The 26428-nt window shown below is 38.0% G+C and overlaps 1 protein-coding gene across 11 annotated transcripts in view; it reads right to left on the reverse strand.

Annotated features, from left to right (window-relative positions):
- Positions 1–26428, reverse strand: part of Ankrd31 (ankyrin repeat domain 31) — a 137624-nt gene that overhangs the window by 95684 nt on the left and 15512 nt on the right. For 7 of the 11 annotated variants that reach the window (XR_005284624.1, XM_038321865.1, XM_038321871.1 and 4 more), the window contains exons 4-6: positions 17228–17268; positions 8227–8297; positions 1473–1516 (exon numbers count right to left, since the gene is read on the reverse strand). Coding sequence is in view for 10 of the 11 variants with exons in the window: in XM_038321865.1 (XP_038177793.1) it covers positions 1473–1516; positions 8227–8297; positions 17228–17268 (156 nt within the window). In the remaining variant the exon portion in view is untranslated. Of the gene's footprint in view, positions 1–1472; positions 1517–8226; positions 8298–17227; positions 17269–19693; positions 19776–26428 lie in introns of those variants that run through there. The other 4 variants (XM_038321872.1, XM_038321868.1, XM_038321870.1 and 1 more) reach the window with 2 other exon arrangements.

The raw sequence follows: 26428 nt of genomic DNA on the forward strand, positions 1-26428 counted from the left end.
GGAAACTGGGCAGGACAGAAACCCCAACAAGCAGGCCCTCATGTTACACCTTGGTAAACATCAGCAACAGGACAGTGAGAAAGCAAGCTTGGAATATTAAAGAAATGAGGTTGACATTAAAAACAACAATGTCCCATCATAGGCATATGTACACTTCTACACAAAAAGAATAAGAGACTTGTTGTAGTGGGTAAGAAACACAGATCAGAAAATTACAAAATTATTAAAGACAAGGAAGAATAAATATATGAATAGATTTTTAGACAATATTTTTCCTCCCTGGGGACTATCTTTCAATGGTACTAGATGGCATCATGCAAAATTACAAAGCATAGAAGGAACTAGCAGTCCTACCCAGCTATGACATCTATGAACCATAACAATGACCAGTATGGCACAATAATCCTAAGGGTGCAGTAGTGGCATTCACACCTTGGTAGTAACCAACAGTTCTCTGGTTGGACATAAGACCCATTGAACAAGAGGGAAACCATGCCTGGTACTGGAAACCTAGCCAACTACCTATAGCTACTGAGGATCTTATTTGAGAACCTACAACATCCACTTCACTAACCCAGAATAATTCCTAACTATACTCTAAATATTTAATTTATACATGTAATTCTCACCCCTCATCAAAGAAATTTCTTTTGCAACAGAGGAAAAAGTTAATGAAAAACAAAATCAAATTAGCAGTCAACAAGAGACCGTGTGTACCCAGCTCCAATCAATAGGTCTACAAGACAACTCCTGCACTTAAGGCTCATGGATCACTGCAGAAGAGGAGACAGAAAGATTATAAAAGCCAGAGCAACAGAAGTTTTCTGTGAGACTGTGTCTCCTAGAAATGTCAGAGTCCACACCCATGAATTCTTATCAAGAAGATCTGAACAAAGATGACATCACTGAATATGTTAACATGGAAGGGGGCAGTTTGTGGGGTCTCAACCCTAAACAAGGTACTACAGACAACTGGGGAAAGCTGATCGTGGAAGAAATGGCCTTCCCCAGGGTGGTTATCTCTGAGTTCATATGCCTATAGGTAACATTATACGAACTGAGTAAGCTATATTTATACATTTAGGAATATATACACAGGAATATACACATAGGACTTTGAACTTTGGAGTGCTGGGACTACAGACCTGCACATATAATGTAAAACAATTTTTTTAAAAAAAGATGTCATGAATTTGAAAGAAAATAAGTGGAGTGCATGGGAAAGATTAAAGGGAGGAAAATGAAGGAGAAATAATGTAATTATATTATAATTTCAAAAAATATGAAATGAATAGGTTTCTAGCTAATGATGTGATTTAGTCAGATTACTGCCTAGCAGGCAGTCTAAATGAGTATGAAACTTTAATCAACGTGATTTTAAAAATTTAAAAAAATTTAAAAAATTTAAAATTTCAGATTTTAAAAATCTAAATCCACAATTTACACAGTCAGTCTTGGCTACATAAACCAACCTTTCCTGGACGTGGTAAATTTTCACCATTTTCAGCTTCAGGACCTAGAACAATATATATATTTATTATAGCTTTATTAAACCACAAAGTATATCCTTCTCAATCAGCATTTTATAATAAAAGTTGAGCTTTATTAAATGACTCAACAGACACAGCAGAGATTTTATAAATATATCCATCTATTGCTATAAACTTATTATTATTTAGAAAATAATAAAATTCATTTCTTGGGCTGGGGTTGTAGCTTAGCTGGCAGACTGTGTCCTGGTTCTATTCCTATTACCCCTTAAATGGGAATGGCAGTGCCAGCTCATATTCCAGCACTTAGGAGAGGTGTCAGAAGTTCAAAGTCATCCCAGGCTACTCAGTGAGTTCAGACTAACCAGGGTTACATCAGACACTTTTGGTTTTCATTTCTAAAATAAAATAAAATAAATAAAATTCTAAAGTGAGAAAAAGAAAAAATGATGTGGTATCAGAACACAGTCCAAGAGCGCATTAGCTTGAGACAGATTACGAGTGCCTGTGAGAAAACAAGACAACTGTCTGTGACCTTAGTTTCTTCAGAAACAAGAAACTGTTCTTCAAATATGCTTGTGCGCCCCTCCGAGGTGTAACAGATAACAGTGAGCTCACTTCAGATTATTCGTTACAACTGGCTATCGTTTGTTTATATGCCTCTTTGGAAAAACATGGTTTGCCATGTGTGGCTTGTCCTTGTGTAAAAACAGCTTGAACTCATGAGAACTTTACTCCTGTGACCTTTCTTAACTCTCGGGTACAATTGCTGGTACTCTGAATAAAGTTGGCTATTCCATGACACCTCAGTCCACCTCACTTTTAGACTCCACTCTCTCAGGTTTAACCACCAATCAGAGCAGTAAACAATGACAATCCAAACAGACTTGCCAACTACCTGAAATTAATTTAGCTAGAAACAAACCTATTTCTGTTGCATTAGTCTAAGTTCTTATAATTACACACAAAGAATTTATAACTACATCATCTCCAGATAGAGCTGAAATTAATAAGCAATCTGGAATTGGATGTGAACACCTCATGTAGGGCCGGGAGGAATCAGGGAGCTCATCTAGCCTCTGATTTCAACTCTATGATCTGTTCTCAGCCTACTTCCTCTAAGAGGAGCAGGATCAAAGCAATTCACACCAAGTTAGCTTGAGAAAAGATCAAGAAAAGGGTGTTTTTATCGCCTACTCCACATCCCTTCTGTCTTCGACCTTTATTTTATCATCCAGACACAAGTAATCTGATATAGAATTTACAACTTACGGATGCTTCTAATAGTATTTGAGTTTTTCTCTTGGTCTCCTTTGATTATAAATAAATCTCCACAGCTAACAAAAAAAGTAATTATCTGCTGAATCTTTGCATGCATCCTTGCAGGCAACACAGGTTTACAGAAAAGAAACTACATATAAACATACCTGCTAAACATTACACCATTCAAAAATCTCAACTTTTTTGGGGTGTAGTGTGTGCAGATAGTGTGGGAGGTGGTTGTTTCAGTTGTTTTAGTCTTTGACTTGTCATTTCACCTCGACATTTGATAATGAAAGTACAAAAATCAAGGAGGTAAAAATCTGGCTGCTCTTCCAGAGGATGCAGGTTCAGTTTCTAGTACTGACTTGACAGCTCACATCTATCTGAAACTACAGTCCTAGTGTATCTGACACCTTCTTCTGGCCTCCATGGCCACCAGGCACACAAGTGGTACAGACATACATGCAAGCAAAATACCCATACACATAAAAACAAACAAACAAACAAACAAACAAACAAAAATTTTAAAAGGCCAAAATCGTGATATTCAACTCCTTCACAGGAGTATCAGAAAAAAAACCTATTTAATTTTATTGTTCTTTTATAACCTTTCCTTTCAAGCAGCAATGATAAGTGTCTTAAGTCATTAAAATTATCAATACTGGGGCTGGAGAGACACTGACTGTTCTTTAAGAGAACCCAAAGCAGCTCCTACATGGTGGTTCACAACCATCTGTAACTGCAGTAGCCAGGCATCTGACGCCCTCTCCTGGCATCTATAGGTACTGCATGTATGTGGCACAAACATGCAGGCAAAACATCTGTACCCATAAAAATTTAAATGTTAATTCTAATGAATGAAACATAGATTTAATTATCTTTAAAGGGAGTTTTTCTTTTGTCTGTTTAAATTTTCAGATCCTTGGGAGTTAGAATTAGAAAAAATACTGAAAAATCATGTATAATTCCTTTGAATAATAATAAAGGTAACTCAACAAAAATAATATAGAAAAAATAAAGACATATTTCTCCATATTGTCTTTAACAGTCTCATATGAAGATAATTATTATTTTATGATAATTTCATAAGCTTGAGAAACTAATTATCTTATAGATAATTTTATTATCTTATTGAAAAACAGGTATTTTAAGGAAATAATATGGTTTGAGGGGCTGGGACTATAGCTCAGTCAGTGAAGTACTTGTTGCAGAAACATAAGGACCTAAGTTTGATCCCTGGCATCTACATAAAAGCTGGTTGCAGACAGGGAGGTTCCTGGAACTTGCTTGCTAGACAATCTAGCCAAACCTGCATGTTCCTACATACCGTGATTGGCCCAGTCTCCAACATAAGGCAAACAGTTACTGATAAGACACCTGCTAACAACCTCTAACCTCAACATGCATGTATCTCATACATGAAAACCTGAAAATTATTGCCTCTTTATCATTTAAACGTTGATTACAAACTGAGATTTCTTTGGAAAATGAAAACTACAAATTTAATAGAATTAAATATTTTACAACACTGAACTTTTAAACTTGTTAGGGGGCATGCATGTTCATATGGTTACATGTGAGTGCACATGCCTTTGAGAACTAGAGTCAACCCAGAATGTCACTTTTTAGGAGCTATCTACCTTGTTTTTGGGACCAGGAGCTCATAAAGTAGACTAGACTTGATGGTTAGTGAGCCCCTCGATCCTTAGGAGTCTTCTACCTATTTTCTGAGACCAGGAGCTAATAAAGTAGGCTGGGGCTGAATAGTCAGTGAGCCCCAAAGATTCACTATAGACACTTCCTCAACACTGGAATTAAAGCATGTGCCAAATCCAGCTTTGTTTGTTTTCCATGAGTATGAATATTCTTCATGTATGTCTGTATACCTTGTACATGCCTGGAGCATGCCGAGGCCAGAAGAAGTGTCAGATCTCCCTGTAATGAGAGTTACAGATGGTTATGAGCCACTACGTGGGTGCTGGGAATTAAACCTAGGTACTATGGAAGAGCATCAAGTGCTTTTTACCACTACCCAGCTCTCCAGTTCCAAATACAGCTTTTTTACTGGGTTTCTGGGGATCAAACTCAGGTTCCCATACTTAAACAAGCACTTTGCCCATTGAGCCCAACAGCAAACATCCTATACAATGGTTTCAAAACATCAATTATCTCCAACAAATTCTGAAGCAACAATGTTAATATGATTCACTCTTATTTATTTATGTTGCTGGAACTTGTTAATATTAAAGTAATATTTATTTTGAACTCTTTTACCAAGAGGACACAAAAGGGGTGGGGAGGAGGAAGAGGAAGAAGAGGAGGAGGAGGAAGAGGAGGAGGAGGAAGAGGAGGAGGAGGAGGAAGAGGAGAAGGAAGAGGAAAGAGGAGGAAGAGGAAGAAGTGGGAGAAGAGAAAGAAGAGGAAGAGGGAGGAGGAGGAGGAGGAGGAGGAGGAGGAGGAGGAGGAGGAGGAGGAGGAGGAGGAGGAGGAGGAGGAGAAGAAGAAGAAGAAGAAGAAGAAGAAGAAGAAGAAGAAGAAGAAGAAGAAGAAGAAGAAGAAGAAGGTCCTGTTTCTCCCAGTACCAAAGCCAAGACTTCAAAGGTCAAGAAGGCAGTATTGATAGGCATACACAGCTACCATCCCCACACCAAAGTCCACTCATCACCCATTCACCCACCTTCTAGTGACATGAGATACTATAGCTAGAGAGTTTAAGTGTTATCCTGGTATCCTGCAAGTCAGGAGCCAAGGAATACCACAAAATCACACCACACAACAAACCTCACACAAGAGATTTATTGGGAAAGACAAAGGAGGGCAACTGCCTCTGCTCAGAGAGAAACAGGAAAGAACTGAGGAGGCAGGCTTTATACAGGGTTTCTTGTGGTCAACACAGGTGGAGGGCTTCGTGGGGGCAACGTAGGCAGAAACCTTTATATATGATTTCCAGAGAGGCCTGGAATTGATGGGATTCTGTAGCCTGACCCTGACTTTTTATCCCTGCAGGGTGGAACTTGGCCACCTGCATCTCAGGGCACTGGAAATGGCCCTTACAGTCCTTGGAGTAGTCAGGGGGTGGGACCTAACCACGTGTGCCTCGAATATGAGAGAGGAACTCTGAACTTCCTCAGAACAGCCATCCTAGAGAAAATAATCTTGATTATTAAGCTATCGAGCTTTTCTGATCACTGATTCTGCCATGCAGACAGAAACACCACACTTGTGTTTACTGTGGATGATCAAATAGGCTATGAAGCTCGACAACAGTGGTTCTCAATCTTACTATCGCTGCGACCCTTCAATACAGTTCATGTTGTGGCGACCCCCAACCATAAAATTTTGTTGCTGCTTTATAACTGTAATTTTGCAACTGTTAAGAATTGTAATATAAATATCTGAATGCCAGATATCTGATATATGACATCTGCGAAAGGGTCATTTGATCCCTGGGTTGAGAATCATTCCTCTACAACATTCATGAGGCCAAAGCCAATACCCTGGTCATATCTGATACAGGGAACAGAATATGTTTAACTCTGGATTATGATGCTTTGAATGCTGCTAAAAACTTAGGATCTCCTACATTGAGTCTAACCAGCTAATTCTATGCTTTCTCATCATAAATATTAAATACTTATTTTGATAACTTCAAGGCTTATAGAAACTGCATCAGACACAAAACAAATACCTTTGACAACTGTGCCTCAGATTCTGGGGTCCTGACTATCGACTCTTTTGCTGGGGCATGGGACTCTCAAGAGGATTTGAACCTGAATATTCCATTTTCTAGTTTGACTTACAACAGTTTGAACTTCACAAGGATTTTCGTTATAACTAAGCATTTGTCTCAGAATCTAGAAGTTTTACTTGGTCAGTGTTAGAAAAGCACCTCTTGTTATTATGTACTGACCTGCTAATATTAATGCAAACTCACACCTTCTATCAGTATCTGAATGACAAAGTAGGCTCATTTAAAGCTTTTACTTCCTAACAGTAGAGGATGCAGACTGTGGCAAAGTCTCCTTACCTTGGGGCGTGGCTAGGCTTCATTGCTTACATAATCTCATGTTTCAACACTGGTTCTATCTATGTGGCCTTTCCCTTTCTGGGTATAATTCATACTTTCTTCAAGACTTCCTGACATACTCAGGTCTCTTCTTTTTCTACTTATAGTGATAACCAAAAATATATTATGCTTTATGAGCAGATATATATTCAATAAAGAAATAGAAGGGGCTGGAATGTAGTTCAGTGCCTGGCTAGGATATATGAGGCTCTGGATTCTATACCTAAGCAAAGAAGTAAAGGATGAAAAAGAAAACTACACATGTATTACCAGGTCCCTACTTCCGAGTCACAGAAAACTACGCATGTATTACCAGGTCCCTACTTCCGAGTCACAGAAAACTACGCATGTATTACCAGGTCCCTACTTCCGAGTCACAGAAAACTACGCATGTATTACCAGGTCCCTACTTCCGAGTCACAGAAAACTACGCATGTATTACCAGGTCCCTACTTCCGAGTCACAGAAAACTACGCATGTATTAACAGGTCCCTACTTCCAAGTCACAGAAAACTACAAGGGTCTTATTATACTCACTTTTGTCTTGAGACAAACATTTTTACATTTAACATTTTTGAGTGCTATTATGCACTTTTTTAAAAAATACACTTCCATGCACTAAAATCACTGTTTTCTCCCCAGTATTTAAATAGTGACAGCTTGGCTAGAAGAAACAAGGATAGACTAGGCTCTCAGCACTGTCCACAGAGATTATGAAAAGTCCTTGCTTTTAAGCAATGGCATGTTTCAGATATATCTTGTTATCTTCATGTTTCAAGACAGATAAGTAATCCTGTATTTAGAATTCATACACCTATAACATTCACACATCATTCAATAAATGTTAATTAGAAAAATAAAAAATAACATGGATTAGATAGATGTACTAGAGGTACATGTATGGGTAGGCAATAGCAGAAATAGTAATATAACACAGAAGTTTATAAACTTCAGCAGTTTTCATCACACCCTTGTATATATCTGTATTAGCACAAGGTGTCATTGACCATTGTGCATGCTTACTCCAGTATGGAACAGAAGGAAAATATTCACTCTGGGGAAGTCACTAGACAAAATACCGCAACACGGAAAAGGAAAAAATAGTGAACTGGGTCTACATGAGGCATGAATACATCTGAACAAAGTCATGAGGAGACAAGCGATTATTTTTCTCAACTATGAATCCTCAAAATCAGAAGTGAAAAGTAGACATTTGTAACAACAGATACTGCTTCAACCGCCCTCTTTCTCCAATGGGCAGTTTAATCACAATCAAAGGTCAGCAACAACTTAATTTCATACTTGAAACGCATGCTACACAGCCTAGTTGTAAATAAATCCATATCCAAGTGGTCTTCTACTGGTAAGGAAAGATGCTCTCACGCACCGATGCTCATGAAAGCATACCTCCGGTCTTTCGGTGGCTCCATGAAAATTCAGGGTGAGGAAACGGCAGAGTGCATGCTGGGAATTCTTCTCTAGTTATAAAAAAAATAACTAATTAATAAAAAAAGACTTTTAAATGGAAAAATAATTGGTTATACCATTCTATTATTTCTGCAATTACTATCAATTTGTTAAAGTGAATCCAAAATAGGAGTGTGCTAAAAAGGCTAATGGATAAATTCGGGGGCATAAACACTCTTAACTACATTCAGGTTTGAAAGTGACCTGAGAGGTGACTGTCTACCAAATAAGGGTGGCAAGGCCAAAGAAAATGGTTCTAAATGATGTGACTTGGCTACCTTCAAACATACCGACAGTCTGGTATTGTACTTTAGATACATGTGGGAGGCACGAGAGAGATTTCTCAGATATTTGCTTTTACTTTCCACAGTTAGTTTAAAGGTGGGGAACAGAAAATCTTGAAAGAAAGGGTTAAAACAAAATAAAGGTCATGTGTAATCTGCAATTTTGATCCTCTACTTTGGGTATTAAAAGCTCACTGACAAAAGCAATCAGCCAAATATTTCACTTTTCAGAATAACTTACTGCATAAATGCAATAAAGGCATTTTCCTATTCAAAATAAAAAATCCTCTTGCTTCAGGTGTTTTAACAAGAGTTTTTAATGTATGGGGCATAGCTATCCAAATCCTAAGCAAATAACAAACACAGCATTTTCTTCTGTCCAAACTGAGTGTGGTCAATAGAAGTTACGCTAAAATGTAGACTAAGCTCTTGAAACAGATGACGATTTCTATAAGGTTGATAAAGAATGTCCAATTTGAGAATAAGCTAATTGAAGACAAAATAAAAGTTTGAATCAAAAGAACTTTCTTCTCTAATTACGAGAATTATATTAAGAGTGTTAAGATGCAGCTTGAATACACAAAAGCCTCTCCTAAATATTGAAACTAGTTTTTTTAGCAAGACTACAAACAAGATAACTGTTCAATATAAATTAATGATTCAGCAAATCATAAGTTAGACAATAAAGTATAACATGCTGAAAAGCACTTTAATTGTATAACATGGTAAATAATTTTGTGTATCTCTTTTAAAACAAAAGCAAATAGACACCATTTTATTTGTGAAATTTTAAAAATGCATGCTAAATATCAATATGAGAAAATAACTATGATAAACTGTTGACTGAAAATTTAAAAGCACATCCGTAAAATGATCCCATCTCTATGGAAAACTTAACAAAAACATATGAATATATGTATATATACACATACATACACACCTACAACATAAAATAAGATGTTTCTAAATGTTAAAAGCACTTCTCTAAGCACTAGGTTATATGGTGTATTAGTCTTCCTTAGCCTTTTTTCACTTCTATAAATGAAATATATTCTATTTGGGTAAAATTATTATTTATAATAATAGTTCTCAAAATTTTGGATATTTGAATTCTTACACTCTTGAGGATCCCAAAGGACTTATTTATGTGGCTTATATAGATTTATATTTAAACATAGAAATTTAAATTTTTTATTTGTTAAATTATAAATGACAGTAATAGTTCCATGAAGATGGATGCTATAAAGTAATCTGATACTATCTCAGAATTGAGTATAATAAAGGGTGATTTATTTAGGGGTGGGCAGACTCACAGATCACAGTCCTCTGCATAAAGGGGGGAAGAGGAACTGAGGCCAATAGAGGGGCAAGCTTTATGGTTGCATTTATACTATAAGAGACCACGTCTAAGTGGGTATCTTAAGTGGTATCTTAAAAACTGAAGAATGTTCTAGTGACCTTAGGGTAATCATGGATGCTATTAATTGATATTATCAAGAATTAAGAGGTTATAGTACTTCTATAAGTAGTAAGATTCTTTTCTGTTTAGAAAAGCTTTACTGTTGTGTTAATATTTCAGCAGATATTACAATAAGTTTAAAAGACAGAGAGACTACTACAGGCTTTAAAGTAACGAAGTTTATACAATTAAACTATTACAGAAATCTATGAGATTTACTAAATAACTAAAAGGCCCAGAAACAAATTAATCTGAAAGATTAAATTCAGTATTAGCATTTACAATGTCTTTAAAAATTAAACTTTAACTGCATCAGCCATTACTTATATTTCTTAACTTTCTCTTAAACATAGTGCTGTCAAACCCTTAAAAAACAAAGGATACAAATTAAAATCTTGAGAGCATAGAAATGGGAAAAAATGGCTTGAAATTGTAAGTTTAATGTGGAAGTAAAACCTTTGTTCTTGAATGTATCTGGCTTTCTTCAGAACATCCTCAAACTTAGTGAGTTTGCATGCTTAAGATGATAGTAAATAGTGTTAAACAAGCCAAACGGCCTCAGGATATGACTGACTTGCAAGATTCTCCTTCTGCATAAAGATTATTCAGAGTCCAGATAGTTTCTTCAAACTGCTGTCCATCCATCTGGTCCTCCAGGAGAACTTGTTCTGGAACTAGTAGTGTGTGTCACTGTGCTCTCTCTGAATGAACCCTTCCTGAATTCCACCAGCACCTGCTGCAGTTCATGGCAAGGAAACCTCCCACCCACCACTCCTCATTCCTCCAACAGCTGTCGCATCACCAGCGATAAGGTTCTTAAAAATTACTTAAATACAGAAAGTGAAAGACAATGAACCTTTTGTTCTACACTACAACTGATTGGGCCACCTTACACTTTGAACACATCAGCTATTTGTGCATGATTCTATAACATTATGCATTAATATTTGTCCTACTTAGCTTCAGATGTCAACTTACACAATTCAGATTTAAGAGGGATTCTCAACTTAGGGATAGTCCAGATCAAACTGGCTGTGGCCACGTCTATAAGGGGTTGTTTTGTCTTAACTGATGTATGAGTGCCCAGCCTACTGTGGCCCATCATTTCTTAAGAAGGAAGTCCTGGGCTGCATAAGAAAGCTACTGAATCATAAGCCTGTGAGTGAGCCAAAGAGCAAGCAGCATTCCTTCATGGTTTCCGGTTCAGGTTCTTGCCTTGAGCTCCTGCCCCAAATGCCCTCTGATGATTGTGACCTGGGAGTGTAAGATAAACCCCTTCCTCTCCAAGATGCTTTTGGTCAGAGTTTACTATCACAGCAACAGAAAGAAAACCAAAGCAGACTCATTAAGTCATGTAAATCTGACACATTTCATTACAAAATATCAAAAAATAGCCATTAATTTTACCAGTAGTTCCATCAGAAAAGCTTAAGTCATCAAGATCAAGAAAAAAGATGATACACATTTTCTAAAACTGAAGCTTCTCATCGCAGTCGGTAGCAGTTAATGCCAGGGTACAATTGTAACATGAGGGTCTGCTTGCTGGGGTTTCTGTCCTGCCCAGTTCCCACAGCTGGTAAGGTCCCAAAGAAAATCACACAGAGGTCTACATATGTTATAAACTGATTGCCTCATTAGCTCAAGCTTCTTATTAACTCTTAAACCTGAATAAGTGTCAATGGTGTGGTGTACATATTTTAATTTTCTAAATTCTGTAAAGTGGAACACATCCATCTGCCAGATCTCATTCATTTGAGTACCCTTTGGGGTACTCCTGCTGGTAATGGTGTTTGACTATAGAAAGAGCAAGTACGACATCTCTTTATAATCTCCTTAGCTTGTTGCCATGTAATAGAAAGCTCTTTCTTTAAACATTTTCTATTGATATGATGTTTCTTATGAAATCGTGATGCTTTTAGCATACTTTCAATCAATAATCGAGCCGGGCAGTGGTGGCGCACGCCTTTAATCCCAGCACTTGGGAGGCAGAGGCAGGCGGATCTCTGAGTTCGAGGCCAGCCTGGTCTACAAGAGCTAGTTCCAGGACAGGCTCTAGAAACTACAGGGAAACCCTGTCTTGAAAAACCAAAAAAAAAAAAAAACCAATCAATAATCAATCAATTTCTGCATTACTTTGTGCTAGAGGACCTGGCAGACCAGTATGGGATCAGATGTGTGTTATGTATATGGGACAAAGCCTATTCCTGATTATATCTTGAACCTGTATGAATAATGAAGTCAATTCTGTATCATCTGGTATAAATTCAGCAGTTTCAATATGCCAGATGATTCTTTCTGCATATTATGAATCAGTAACTATATTAAGAGGTTCTTTAAAATCCTTTAGTACCATGAAAATAACATATAATTCTGCCTTTTGGAACGAATTATAAGAGCTTTTTTTTCACCTTATTTAATTCTTCTGATCTGTAACTTGCCTTTCCTGATTTATCTGCATCTGTATAAGATGTATGGGCTCCAGTTATTGGTGCATCACGTACAATTCAGGAAAGAATTTAAGGAGTTCTCTTTATGAGGTTAATTCTATCACTTTTGGGATAATTGCTATTAATTTCTCCCAAAAAAATAGCACAAGTTCTTTGCCAAGATTCATTGTCTTCTCTTAATTTTTTAATTTCACCAGCAGTAAAAGAAACTATAATCTCTGCTGGGTCTATTCCTACTAGCTGATGAAATCTCAATTTTCCTTTTATAATTAATTCAAAGATTTTTTTCACATAAGTTTTAATTGGTTTATGTGATAAAAAGATCCATTGTAAGATAATATCTTCTCTCTGCATTAAAATTCCTGTAGGGGAAGTTCTGGAAGGCAATATGACTAGAATACAATTAAGATTTGGATTTACTCCATCTACATGTGCCTCCTATAGTTTCTCTTAAACGACCATCAATTCTTTTTTCCACTTCAGCTGTTAATTCTCTGAGACTATTTAATCTTTGTCACCATCTAAGGTTTTGTTTAAATGAACTATTAGGCCAAGTGTTATCCCAACAGCCGGTCATAGACTGGAAATATCTCCTAACAATCTTTGAAAGTCATTAAGAGATCACAACTGGTCTCTCCAAATTTGTGTCTTTTGTGTTCTTATTTTCTGTAAACCTATTTTGTAACCTAGATAATCGACAGAATCTCCTCCTTGTATTTTTTTTTCAGGAGCAACTTGTAATCCCCATTTAGGTAAAACTTTTTTCACTTCTTCAAACATTCTTTCTAAAGTATCTGAATTTGAGTCAGAAAACAAAATGTCATCCATGTAATGGTAGATTATAGACTTAGGAAATTGCTTACATATTATTTCCAATGGCTGATTTAGCACAGGGTGGGACTACTGAGCATGCCCTATGGGAGGACAGTCCACTGGTAACTCCTACTAGGCTGAGAAAGCAAATTTTCTCAATCCTTTTCTTGTAAAGGTATAATGAAGAAACAATTCCTTTAAATTAATAACTGTGAGAGGCCATCCTTTTGATAATAGAGAAGGCAGAGGAATTCCAGATTGTAGAGGGCCCATAGGTTGGATAACCTTCTTGATAGCTCTTGGATCTGTCACAATTCTCCATTTTCCAGATGTCTTTTTAACAACAAATACAGGAGAATTCCAAGGGCTGGTTGTTTCTTCAATATGGTGAGCATCTAACTGCTCCTGTACCAGCTGCTCTAAAATCTGCAGTTTGTCTTCCATTAAAGGACATTATTTAACCCATATGGGTTTCTCAGTTAACCATTTTAAAGGCAAGGCTGTTAGTACCTCTGAAGGTTTGCTAATTGCTTTGCGCTTTTGTACAGCCTGAATGGCTGGTGACCTTTATTTATAATAGTATATAATATCCTTCCCAGAAACAAGAGTTTTGGCGACTGCAGGAATGTTAACCTGGGTATTCCATTGCTGCAATATATCACAGTCCCATAAATTCACTGCAATATTAATTGCATATGGCCTCAGCCTTCCTTTATGTCCTTCTGGCCCTATGCATTCAATCTACCTTGTGCTTTGTTTTACTTGAAATAGGGTTCTAATTCCTAGGAATTGAATATCTACCACTTGAAGAGGCCAGTCTGGATGCCAAGATTCTGGAGTAATGATAGTCATATCTACACCTGTGTTTAGTAATCCCTCAATTACAATGTCACTTATATGCACTCTTAGCTTTGGTCTTTGATCATTTAAAGAATTCTGCTAAAACATACATTTCCTATTTCCTACTGGAGTTTTTCACTCATTCCCCAGGTCTATTCCATCATCCAGAACAGTATGGTTCTTGTTTTACAGTAGGCACTGGAATGTTTAATTTTCCTGGTGAGACACGTTGTCCATAGTGATTAGGAATGACTGGGCCTTGTTTGACATTGGGGCCTGCGAGAGGCACCCCAAAGAGTTTCCTGGTGGTATCGGGTTGCCTTGTCTGTCTCTTTTTGACCTACATTCATTAGTCTAATGCTAGCCTTTGCCATACCTCCTACATATACCAGAAGGCTAAGTCCTCCTATTCTTGTTATTCTTAGAGGAGACATTATTCCTCGGAATTCCTTGTCTACTGTCCCTTCTTAGATGTTTTATTCTTCCACAATTAAAACATTTGGCATTTTGTTGTCTCCTCATACCATTGGAAACTGCTTCTCCTACCCAAGCTTCATTACTATAGTCAAATGTTTGAACATTCATTGTATGCAAGATCCATTCATCTATGGGTGCTGATCTGACCTTTGCAGACCCAAGCATCTTCTTACATTCTAAGTTGGCATTTTCAAAAGCCGAAGATTCAATTAATATACATCTAGCTTCAGGGTCTGTCACTCCTAATTGTACAGCCTTAGTTAATCTTTGTAAGAAGTCAGTAAAGGGTTCTCTCTGACCCTGTTTAACTCTAATATATGACTCAGTCCTTGAGTCCTGTCCCAAGCATTTAAAGCTGCTGTGCTGCACAGGGACAAGGTACATTCGTCATAGTGAGCCTGTTTCTGAGCATCAGAGTAATGACCCTTGCCAATCCAATCGTGTGGGGTAACTTAGTACTTGAAGCCCACGTTTTCACCATTTCCCTGACAAAAGGTAAATGTAGCCCATAAGAAACTATTGCTTGCTTTATTTCTTTTAAATCACTCATATGTATTGGTTCCCATGCATATTCTTTGACTATTTTAGAGTACTTTGTGCCAGATGGTTTTTCTGAGGAAATTATCAGATATGCACATGAAACTCTGTGTAAGTCATCCAGGGGTCTGGCACATACTGATGAGGCTAAATTCTGTCCTTGTACCTTCTGTCTCGTTCGTCAATTTCAATAAATTCTTCAATATTTTCAAATCTTTTTACTACTGGCTTTTTTAAAGTCTGAGTATCCTGTCCAGTGTTCTGTTTTAAGGTATGAAACTTGTCCATTTAAGATAATGTATTATCCTTGGACATATTATAACTTTTCAACAGATTTTGATAGTTAGATTCAACAGCACAAATTCTTTCAGATAATTTTGTCAAAGTGATGCTAACCTTCTCCATAGTATTGAACCATTTTTTAATGAGATAATATTGAAAACAAAGCTAATTCCTAGAATTAAATAAAGGGAAGGAAAATAGTGTAGGTCTTACACAATACCTTCCATGGTAAAAGCAAAATAACTATTGAACTCCTGGATGCTATTAGTCATTTTTTGTAGTTTTTCAGGTCTTACCTGTCGTAAAGTAACTACAATGAATTGGAGTAGGTGTAATAATTGTTATCGGCCAGCAGGTGTCGCAGTTGCAGCCATGTGGCTGAGAGACGCTAGCAGCAGTGAACAATACATGTTGCTTACTTAGGTAAGGTTGCTTTGTCTAATAAATTAAGAGCAGTTATTAAGCTGATCAAATGATTCTGAGAGTTGGAGCCCAGTGGGGGGGAAAAGAAACCCAAAGTTTTTCGTCAATATGAGTTGCAGACTGAGTACACTGTGGGGATCGCAGGCAGCAGTGTGTGGGCTGGTGTGTAACACACAGAGAGATAGCATGGGGGCATGAGCCAAGGAGCACTAAGCAGTAGCCTGCTGTGTCTGAGGGCCAACTAGAGTAGCAGGCGGGAGTCAGTACCCAATGCACCATGCAGCTGGCAGACCAATCCCAAAAAGTGTGGTCTGGTCCCCACGTTCAGGCACCAGATGATGGCGGAAGTTACAAAATAATCCCACACTAGTTCAGAATTTGTATAATAAAGGGTTATTTATAAAGGGAGACTCGCAGATCACTGTCCTAGAACACAGTCCTCTGCACGAACGAGGAACAGGAACAGAGTCTAGCAGCCGAAAGTGAGAGCAGGAAGCAAGAGAACAAGTACAGGCTTTACAGCTGCATTTCTAGTATAGGAGACCACGCCCAAGTTGGCTGGATTCTTAAAGGCTATTGGCTGAAGGAGCAGAAGGGGCTCCCACAGTAGTTGTCTGTAAGGTTGCTTTCTTCAGGTCTTGCTGTATTAGGATAGCTGGGCTCTGGTGGTGTCATATTGCCCTGGTTGTTACTGATTGTAGTCTTACACTGGTGTTTAGGCATCTGGGTTTAGGATGGTTATAGGTCTGTTCCCAGAAGAGATGTCTCCCCAAACTCCCTCCCCCTTCCTTTCCTACCTATATTCCTTAAACACATTCTTCAGTAAAATTAACATCATTTCCTTTTTACAATTAGCACACAGCAGTAAAAAACAAGATGATTACAAGTACCATTTGCCACGGCTGCCTTGGTTCCTGCTAAGGCCATTAAGCATTTTTCTTATTATTGCTGAGCACTGTTGGTGCAAATGTAAACCCCATGGAAAGAGTCAAATATGTTAGTATCATTAATAAAATAGTTCTTAAGAGAATCTCAGGAACTACCAGGGAGTTTGCAAGCTGTATTTTGAGAACTACTGTTTTTCAAGAACCGTAGGAATATAAAGCTTTGTTACACCAAAGACTCTACAAGCTCTTCCTTTATGCTATGCTATAAATTCACTTTTTAAATACAATTAGCAGACAGAAAAAAATTATTTTAATCTAAGTTTTCATATAAAATTAAATTTATCTTGAATGCTTATAAAACAATCTATTATTTACCCCACTAACATTCCAGAATATATAATTTTAAGTCTTATAAAAACAGACTCAGCTCTGCAAACAGTAACAAAATAAATACCCTATAATATAAAGAAGCCATAAGTCATTGTACTTAACTGTAACAGAACTTGATTTTGTGTTGCTTCATCTTGAGGATCCTAAGGGGGGAAAAAAGAGTAGGTTTTATTTTCCAAACTAAGGAATAATAATGAAACAAACCAAAAGCGAAGCACTCCAGAGAATTCGTGTTTCTTAGCTCTTCATTTTTTCTTTTTGAGATCTTAATATAGTTATATCATTTCTCCTTATATTTTCTTCCTTCAGACTCTCCCTTATACGCCTCCTTTTGTACATTAAATGATCAGCAGTTTCTTTTATTCTCATATCAGACCAGAAAAACCGAAGCTACTGCATTCTGTTCAAAAAAAGATAAAATTCACTGATATAATTTTTCAGTTTAAGGTTTCACAGTATATTTGCCTTGCTCACTTTAAAAAGAACCTTGCCTTAAATATGGTGTCATCATCAAAAAATATTTTTTTAAAAAAATTGCTCTGGGAGTCTATTTCTACGATCTATAGATACAGCTTTCTGAGAATAAAGCAATTGGCCTTAATATAGAAACATTTTAACAACAGCACAATACAATCCTATTTTTTTAGAAAAATCACACAAACACACACAAATCATGATATATGAGAGTCTCCAATTAGTGTTCAGTGTATGTGTATACATGCATATCTAGCTTAAATTCTGCTACTTGGGCTCATAATACTCTGCCCCAAACCCACAAACTATCTAACAAAACTCCAATACCAGGCACAGGAATTCTTCTTTGGAGTTGTTGGTCAGGGGAGTTCAAGAGAGTATTACTATAAACTATAAAACTACAGAGACTATTACTGCTGCCCTTGGTTGTTTCCGAGGGGCTGGCGGTAAGTTCCTATTGCTGAAGATACCATGCACATAAGATCTGAACAATCTAAACTGGGTCTGACCTAAAAGCCTCTTCCCTAAGGACACGTTTGTATAGTATCAGGAGGGGCAATGGAAGCTTCCAAGGGAGGGAAGCAACCAACAGTCTTACCTAGTGCAATGCTTATGAACTACAATGACAACCAGCATGGCAGGAAGGCCTAGGGGTGCAACAGTGGCCCTGAAGTACCAGTGGTAACCAACAACTCTCTAACTGAACTTAAGGCCCCTTAACAGGAAAGAAAACACGCCTGACAGTAAAAACCTAGTCAACCACCTATGGCTAGTGAGGTGATAGATCTTAGAAGAGAACCTAGTACTGCTACTTTATAAAACCAGCCTAATTCCTCACTGCATTCTAAATATCTATCCTTATAACCATAAAAAAGTATAACTTTCAACCCTCTTCAAAGAAATTTCTCTTTGCAACCGAAGAAGACTAACACAGAAAGCACAATTGATTAAAATATAGAGAAACAAATGACAGTGGGGTGCTCAGTCACAATCGACACACCTACAACACAGCTCTTGTACCTACGGCTTGGGGAACATCACAGAAGAGATAGCAGAAAGACTGTAAGAGCCAGAGGACCAGGAAAGCTGCTGTGAGATTGTATCTCCTAGAAATGGTAGGAATGCTTCACTTACGATACCTCAACAATACTGGTGTCTAAAGAAGACCCAAAGAAATACACCAATAGATGCATAGCATGGAAAGGGAAAATTTCATAATGCCCCACCATTGACAAAGAACTACAGGCAATTGAGGAATGCTGAAAGTAGGATAAACAGTCCTCCTTAGGGAAGGGAGGAAATAATGTAGTATTATAATGTTGTATGAGGAGCAGGCCTGCTTTGTCATCCCGGCCACCTGGCTAGCTTAACCCCCGAAATAACCACACAGAAATTGTATTAATTAAATTACTGCTTGGCCCATTATCTCTAGCCTATTATTGGCTAACTCTCACATCTTGATTCAACCAATTTCTAATAATCTGTATAACACCACGAGGTTGTGGCTTACTGGGAAAGATTCTAACCAGCGTCAGTCTCAGGCAGGAGCTTCATGGCGTCTGCCACTCTGTCCTTCCCAGCATTCAGTTCGGTCTACTCCACCTACCTATGTTCTGCCCTAATAAAAGGCCAAGGCAGTTTCTTTATTCAACCAATGAAAGCAACACATAGAAGAACCTCCTACATCATTGTAATTTAAAAATAAAGTGAAATAAACCAGACGGTGGCAGCACATGTCTTTAATCCCAGCATTCAGGGGCAGAGATCAGCGGCTCTCTGTGAGTTCAAGGCCAACCTGATCTACAGAGTGAGTTCCAGGACAGGCTCCAATGCTACAGAGAAACCGTGTCTTGAAAAACAAATCAACAACAAAAAAATACCTTAAAATTTTTTGAGATAACAAATACAATTATAAGCATACTATAGCTAGCCAAAGGAGGTCAAAATAAAATCTTTTCTCCCTTGTTCTATGACCATCTATTACTTCAAATAATATAAATATTTCAAAATTTGAAAATAAATCACTTCATCTTCTCCAATTAATGTTCATGCTATTCACTGATTATGAAGTCTACAGACATCGGAGTTACCCACCCATGTTCCATGTGTATGTATATCCTTCTACACGGGCTTTATAAAACTCAGAGACGCCCCCGACTGGCTGCTCTGAAAAGCCATCTTTGCATTGTTCCCGGTGCTGCTCGGTGCTCGTGGCAGCCGCAGCTGCCTCCTCCTTCTCCTCCTCCTCCTCCTCCTGAGGCAGACTCCAGCAGCTCTCTCACCAGAGTCCTTGAACTCGATTTTTCTCACCCTCACTGCAGCGGATCAACAGCGTGCCCCACCATGTCAGACGCGGCCGTGGACACCAGCTCTGAGATCACCACCAAGGACTTGAAGGAGAAGAAGGCAGCTGTGGAGGAGGCAGAGAATGGAAGACGTACCTGCCAATGGCAATGCTAATGAGGAAAATGGGGAGCAGGAGGCTGACAATGAGGTAGATGAAGAAGAGGAAGAAGGTGGGGAGGAAGAGGATGGAGATGAAGAAGAGGAAGCCGAGGCTCCTTCGGGCAAGCGGGTAGCTGAAGACAATGAGGATGACTGGACAGCAAAGGAAAAGCTAAACTAAGGCCTCCGTGACCTGTTCACCCTCCACTTCCCGTCTCAGAATTTAAACGTGGTCACCTTCGAGTAGAGGAGCAGGCCCCGCCCGCCCACAGTGGGCAGTGCTACCCACAGATGACATGCGCTCTTCATCAACCCACCAAAACCACATGAATTTGCAACAGGGGAGGAAAAAATCAAAACTTCCAAGGCCCTGCTTTTTTCTTAAAAATGCTTTAAAAGGAAAATTTGTTTGTATTTTTTATTTACATTTTATATTTTTGTACATATTGTTAGGGGTCAGCCATTTTTGATGATGACGGGTGACCAGACCAGCCTTCAGAGCGTTCTCTGTCCTACTTCTGACCTTACTTGTGGTGTGACCATGTTCATTATAATCTCAAAAGGAGAAAAACAAAAACAAAAACGACAACAACAACAAAAACAATCTTATTCCGAGCATTCCAGTAACTTTTTTTGTGTATGTACCTAGCTGTACTATAAGTAGTTGGTTTGTATGAGATGGTTAAAAAGGCCAAAAATAAAAGGTTTCTTTTTTTCTTCCTTTTTTGTCTATGAAGTTTCTGTTTGTTTGTTTGTTTGTTTATTTATTTGGCCTATTTGATGTATGTGTGAAACAATGTCCAACAATAAACCAGATTTTATTTTGCTGCGTTCTAAAAATAAATAAATAAATAAATAGATAGATAAAGAGAGAGAGATAAATAAATAAATAAATAAATAAATAAATAAATAAAACTCAGAGACTCAAAGGTTACAAGACGAAACTAGCCCAACCAGTTTACTAAGAATGGACTTACATACTTCTAGGCACTGCTATTGAGTAAATTAAGAGTCCCTTCTTGTAGTTCTTAGTCTCATTAATAAAATAATTTAAGAATGACTCAAATGGAAACTCGAAAAAAATTATTAGCATTTAAAAGAAAAACCCTAGGGTAGACAAGCTGTAAATCTCAGCAGCTGACCAGAGCATGGAGAAGGGGGTAGAGTCATGTTTTAAATAAGTTGGCATAGCGGTCACCCACAAAGCATAAAAGGAACTTTTAGAGGAGCAAGAGAGCTTAGAGCACAAAAACAAACAACTGTCTGGGTGAAGGCTTCACCCTAGCCCCTGGTAGCCAAATATCCAAAGAGTCCGGAATGTTTGGGTGGAGGCATCACCCCAGCTCCTGGCATCCATGAGTCTGGAATGTTCAGGTGAGAGCTCCATCCTCAGGGGGTATTACTCCACACCCTCCCCCAACCCCCCATCCCCTGCCAGAAGGCCCACCATTGGTGGCTCCACCCTAAGAGGGCATAAAAAGCCCCCACCTCATGGTTTCCCCTGGTGGTCTCCTCAACTTTTCCTAGGGTCACCTAGGAATGCTGTGCTCAGAATAAACTTGGAATTATTAATTCAGGTGGATTGACTTATACATCAGTGGTCGCAGATTTCCATTAACTGGGATTTAAACTTAACACAAACAAATAAATATAGCATACTTAGGGGCTGAAAGAAAAAGGCAGAAGTAAAGTTAGACCTTTCTGAGTCAGACAGACTCAGACAAACTACATGGAAGCTCACAGGGGCCGTACCAGGAAGGAAAAGTATAGTATTTCATTAAAATAATTCATTATCCTGCTTATCTCTTCAGCATGGGTTAAGGTGAGCCCACCTTCCTAGTGCTGGTTGTACGCCAGATGCTAGCCCAATTTGGATTAGCATTTATGTTTTGAGTAGTTTAGAATGCTGGGCCTCCACACAGGCCAGAGAAATAGCGTCCCTAATGGGCCCACAGAGATTAGATTAAGGTTTCTGTAACAATATATCTGCATCTCCACAAAACAATCAAATGACTATCTTGCCCATTTCACTTATCTTCATAAAAGGCCAGTGAACTTTCCTGTGGAGGGCAACTACTCATGATCATTTCCACATGAAGTAATTACAAAGACAGCTAGCTGTTTTCTTCATTTCCTCCTCCACAAGAAACAACTCCACTCAAGAGCTAAAGACACTAAATACAATGGTGGTTGGTGTTACTCACTGATCAGTTAATAAACTCAAGAACACACTTTCATCGTCTTTCTTTCACAAGAGACCTGAATTGCTATCTATCTCTTTTAGATACATGACTACATTTTTTTCTAGCTCCTACATCTTCATATTTTGACCAGACATTAAACTATATAGGTGTCTTACTATTTTATTTTTTGAAAGTACGATGTGAGAGATTAGGCTAACTGAATCAATTTGGAGGATCTAAACAGAACCAAATCTGTTTATGTCTTTAAAGAAATTACTCTTTACTGTGTTATCACTCTCTTCAGCCCTTCAGATGGATTACTGAGATTGGCAATGAAGCCAGGATAAACAAACAAAAAAATCAGAACAAACACCTTGGTTCTCTATGAAAACTTAGTATCTCACATAAACTAGTATCTCACATAAACTAGTATCTCACATAAACTAGTATCTCACATAAACTAGTATCTCACATAAACTAGTATTTCACATAAACTAGTAACTCACATAAACTAGTATCTCACATAAACTAGTATTTCACATGCACTAAAGCAGATTACTCGTAACAAATATCCAGTGTTTTACTTATAAATTATTGATAACATTTCCTTAACATATATTTCTCTTGGACTAAGGTGCCTAGTTTTGTTTATACAATTTAAAAATATTATTCTACATATACACATGACTGCTCATGGGGGCTGTCATATAGATAACGCATAAAGTACCATCTATACATTACTTCAGTATAACAAATGCTGAAATAGTTGCTTGACATTTCACTTATTGGTATTTAAGAATAACTTAAACACAAAGTGATTGAATTAGAAATTTCTTGGCTCATCTTAGGCCAAATTCTAAGCCCTGTTTTAATCACACTACTTCCCAGAAATCCTTCTAAACCACCAAAAGTTCTGCAAGGACAACTCCAGAACTGCAAGAATTAAATCAGAATGAGCTCCTGAGTCAGAAAAGGGACACCAATAGTATTAGTGATCACCCCAGTAGAGTCAAAGTGTTCCCTGTGCCCTGAGCTTTGAAAACTCACCCCATACTTGGGCATCTCAGCATTTTTACCTCAAAGTGGCAGATGGTAGGAAAGGTTGCTTGCTACCTGCTCACTGGAGCTTAAAAAGACAAAAGAAAGAAAGAGAAGGAAAAAAAGAACAAAAGAAGGGATGAGGGAAAAGAAGAAAAAGGAAGAGAAAAGAAAAGGAAAAAATTCCTCTCCTTAACCACTGGCCTTGCTAACTCCTTTCCGTTAAATGTTATCAAGCAAGCGTTGATGCATTCAGGGCCCCTTCGACATTCCTTCTGACATTCAAGTTAACCGATTCCACCTCCATGTATGCATAAGAGGAAGGAGAATGGACTGGAGAGACCGCTCAGAAGAAAAAGCACTTGTTGCTCTTGCAGAGGACCAGTTCTATTTCCATCACCCACATTATGGCTCACAGCCTCCTTCAACTCCAGTTCTGGCCTCTGTATACATATATACACATAAACTAAAGAAACAGTTTTTTTAAAGCGGAAGGAGGAAGCCTTCAATTTGGATTCACACTGCTTGAATACTGATCTGTATTTCAAAGAGGAAATGTGGAGACCTGCCCTGCTGGTAATAACTGCAGGACTGAACAATCATTTCTTATCAAACAAGCATCTTTTACAAATGACCAAGAAAAGGATTATGAGATTAATGCTACCCACTGCAATTAGTTAGGGTCACTCAGAAAAACAGATCCCAAAGGACAAATGAATAGATAAGTAGTTTATTGTAAAGAGTTGAAACCCATGATTATAGAAATTATGTCCAAATCTGCAGTGCAAATTGTTGGGCTTGAGACCTAAAGAATTAATGACATAGTTATTACCTGAAGGTCAGCAGAGAAACTAGGAGAGCTGACAATACAGATGATGTGTTAGAACCAACAAACAAAAACAAATTTGCACATGCCCACAAATACACATATTACATAATCAATTAATTAAAATAAAGGAACTAACAGTGTTGTCCAAAGACAGTCAACTGGACCATTCTCTCTTTCTGGGAAAGGTAGACATCTTTCTTAAAACCAGGTTTTTTGATGAAGCCCATAGATAATACGGAGAACACAAACAGCTTTACTCAAGTGCACGCATTTAAATATTGAGGATGTGGATAAAGCTCAATAACAGTTACTCAGCATGCACAAGGATATAGATTAAAGCCCTATCCCCAGGAGACACAGAGAGAAAGGGGGGGCTGGTCTCATCCAAACCACCCTCATTTACACAACTACCTGGATACCTATTGGCCTAGGATACCTAGACACCTAGTACTTAACTATCATGCCAACTACTCTGATAGATACCTATGTTCCCAATATTCTTCTCTAGACATATCACTAAATTCTTCCAAAAAGTAAGAATTTAGGCATGTAAGAATGTAAGACTGTGTCATGATTTGAACCTGGAATGGTGCTCCCCTCCTCACAGGTTGAAGGCTTGGTACCAGCTGGTAGCACTACTGGAAGCAGTGGAAACTTAGGAGGTAGGCCTATTGTAGGGAAGCAGTCCATCCCTTTGAGCAGTGCCTTTGGCTCTTCCTGTGTTCTGTCAGCCTGTCCTTGCCCTCCTTCTACTCTCGCTCTTTCTCAACCATCGTGAGTAAGAGCAGCTCCACTGTACCTATGCTCCCTGTCGTGATGTCTTGCTTCACCACAGGTCTACAGGAATGGAGCCAGAATGCTGGACTGAATTCTCTGAAACTGTTAACCAAAGTAAATATTTTGCTTTCATTTTCTTGGGTATTTTTTCATAATGATAAAAAGTGAACATAAACTGCTTGTCATATAGCAATATAAAGATTAGACAGGGTTATTATGCCAAGCAAAAAGTAATGGGAAAGAGCTACTGAAGAGCATGGTATGAATCACACCGCAGCTCTTCCTTCCTGGTCTGCTCTCATCTGTAACACTGGATGGCAGCCACAGTCTTCTGCGACACTGCCACCCGGCACTTGACTTCTTAGGTAGAATTTATTTAGAAGTCTGATTCAATTTATTAAAATAGTATGTTTTCTTTTAAATAACCCTGGGAAAGCATCTTTTCAGGTCCCTCCATGTTTTTATTTCTGACACATTAAATTCCTCTCAGACAGTCAAATTTTAAAGGCTTTTTTTGATAGAACAAAAATCAAAGCTGGATGAAAGTAGCAACGTATGTCAGTTTAGAAAATGATTTACTAAAATTTGCTACAGATATTCAAATAGGTCCATTACACTGTCTACCTTCTACTGTAGCCCAAAACAAATGGAGGTATAAGGAAAAGTTAAAAGAGGTTTCTAGTTTTCCAATGAAATTTTGAAAATCTAAAAAAAGAGGGACAAATATTAATTATTCATTTATCTTTCACATCCTAATTTTAAAATGAACATATGGCTAATTTACTATCTAATGATAACCTCAGAAAGGCATATCCACTAAGTCGGAAGGATCTAAGGCAACTGTGCCCAAATTGCTGATTACTGGAATTTACTTAGGAGGCTACAACATTGGACGTTTCCTACTCAGTACAGGTCTGGTAATCCGTATTTTTAAAAACTACTCTAAGTACTATGATAATCAAGGACTCAAATCCATATTCTAAGTGCAAGTGAGAGCCTGACACTAAATCACACTGTAAGTGCTTATAAAATAAACAGAAAATCTTTCTGAAGGGCTATTAACATAGCTTACTGTTAAAGTACTCACCTAGTAAGAGTAAGGGTTCAATCCCCAGAACCACAGGAGAATGGAAACATACATATATATGAATATATAGGCATACATACATACATACTTCTTATTTCAGTTCAGAAGCTAGCTGAAAAACTGTTTCTTCTTAACTCAGAAATTTCAAAAGAAAAATTTAAACATTATCAGAAGCTAAATATAGATATCTCAGTTTCAAGGAAAAAATATTTGGCATTGAATTTTCTCTTTTTATCAATGATACTTTATGAAATAAACCTTCCTGGGTGTGGTATTAAATAAATCTTCAGTCACCTCTGGAATTCCTGCCATTCCTGCTATTAAAACATATGGGTAGGGACTAGGGAGAGGGTCCAGTCAGTACAGTGCTTGTTCTGCAAGCATGAGGACCTGAGCTCCAACCTCAGCATCCACATGAGAGCCAGACGTGGTCGTCTGCAACCGTAAGACAGTGCTGGAGAGGCAGAAAC

This window comes from Arvicola amphibius, chromosome 3 (genome assembly GCF_903992535.2).
Source record: "Arvicola amphibius chromosome 3, mArvAmp1.2, whole genome shotgun sequence".
NCBI lineage: Eukaryota > Metazoa > Chordata > Mammalia > Rodentia > Cricetidae > Arvicola > Arvicola amphibius.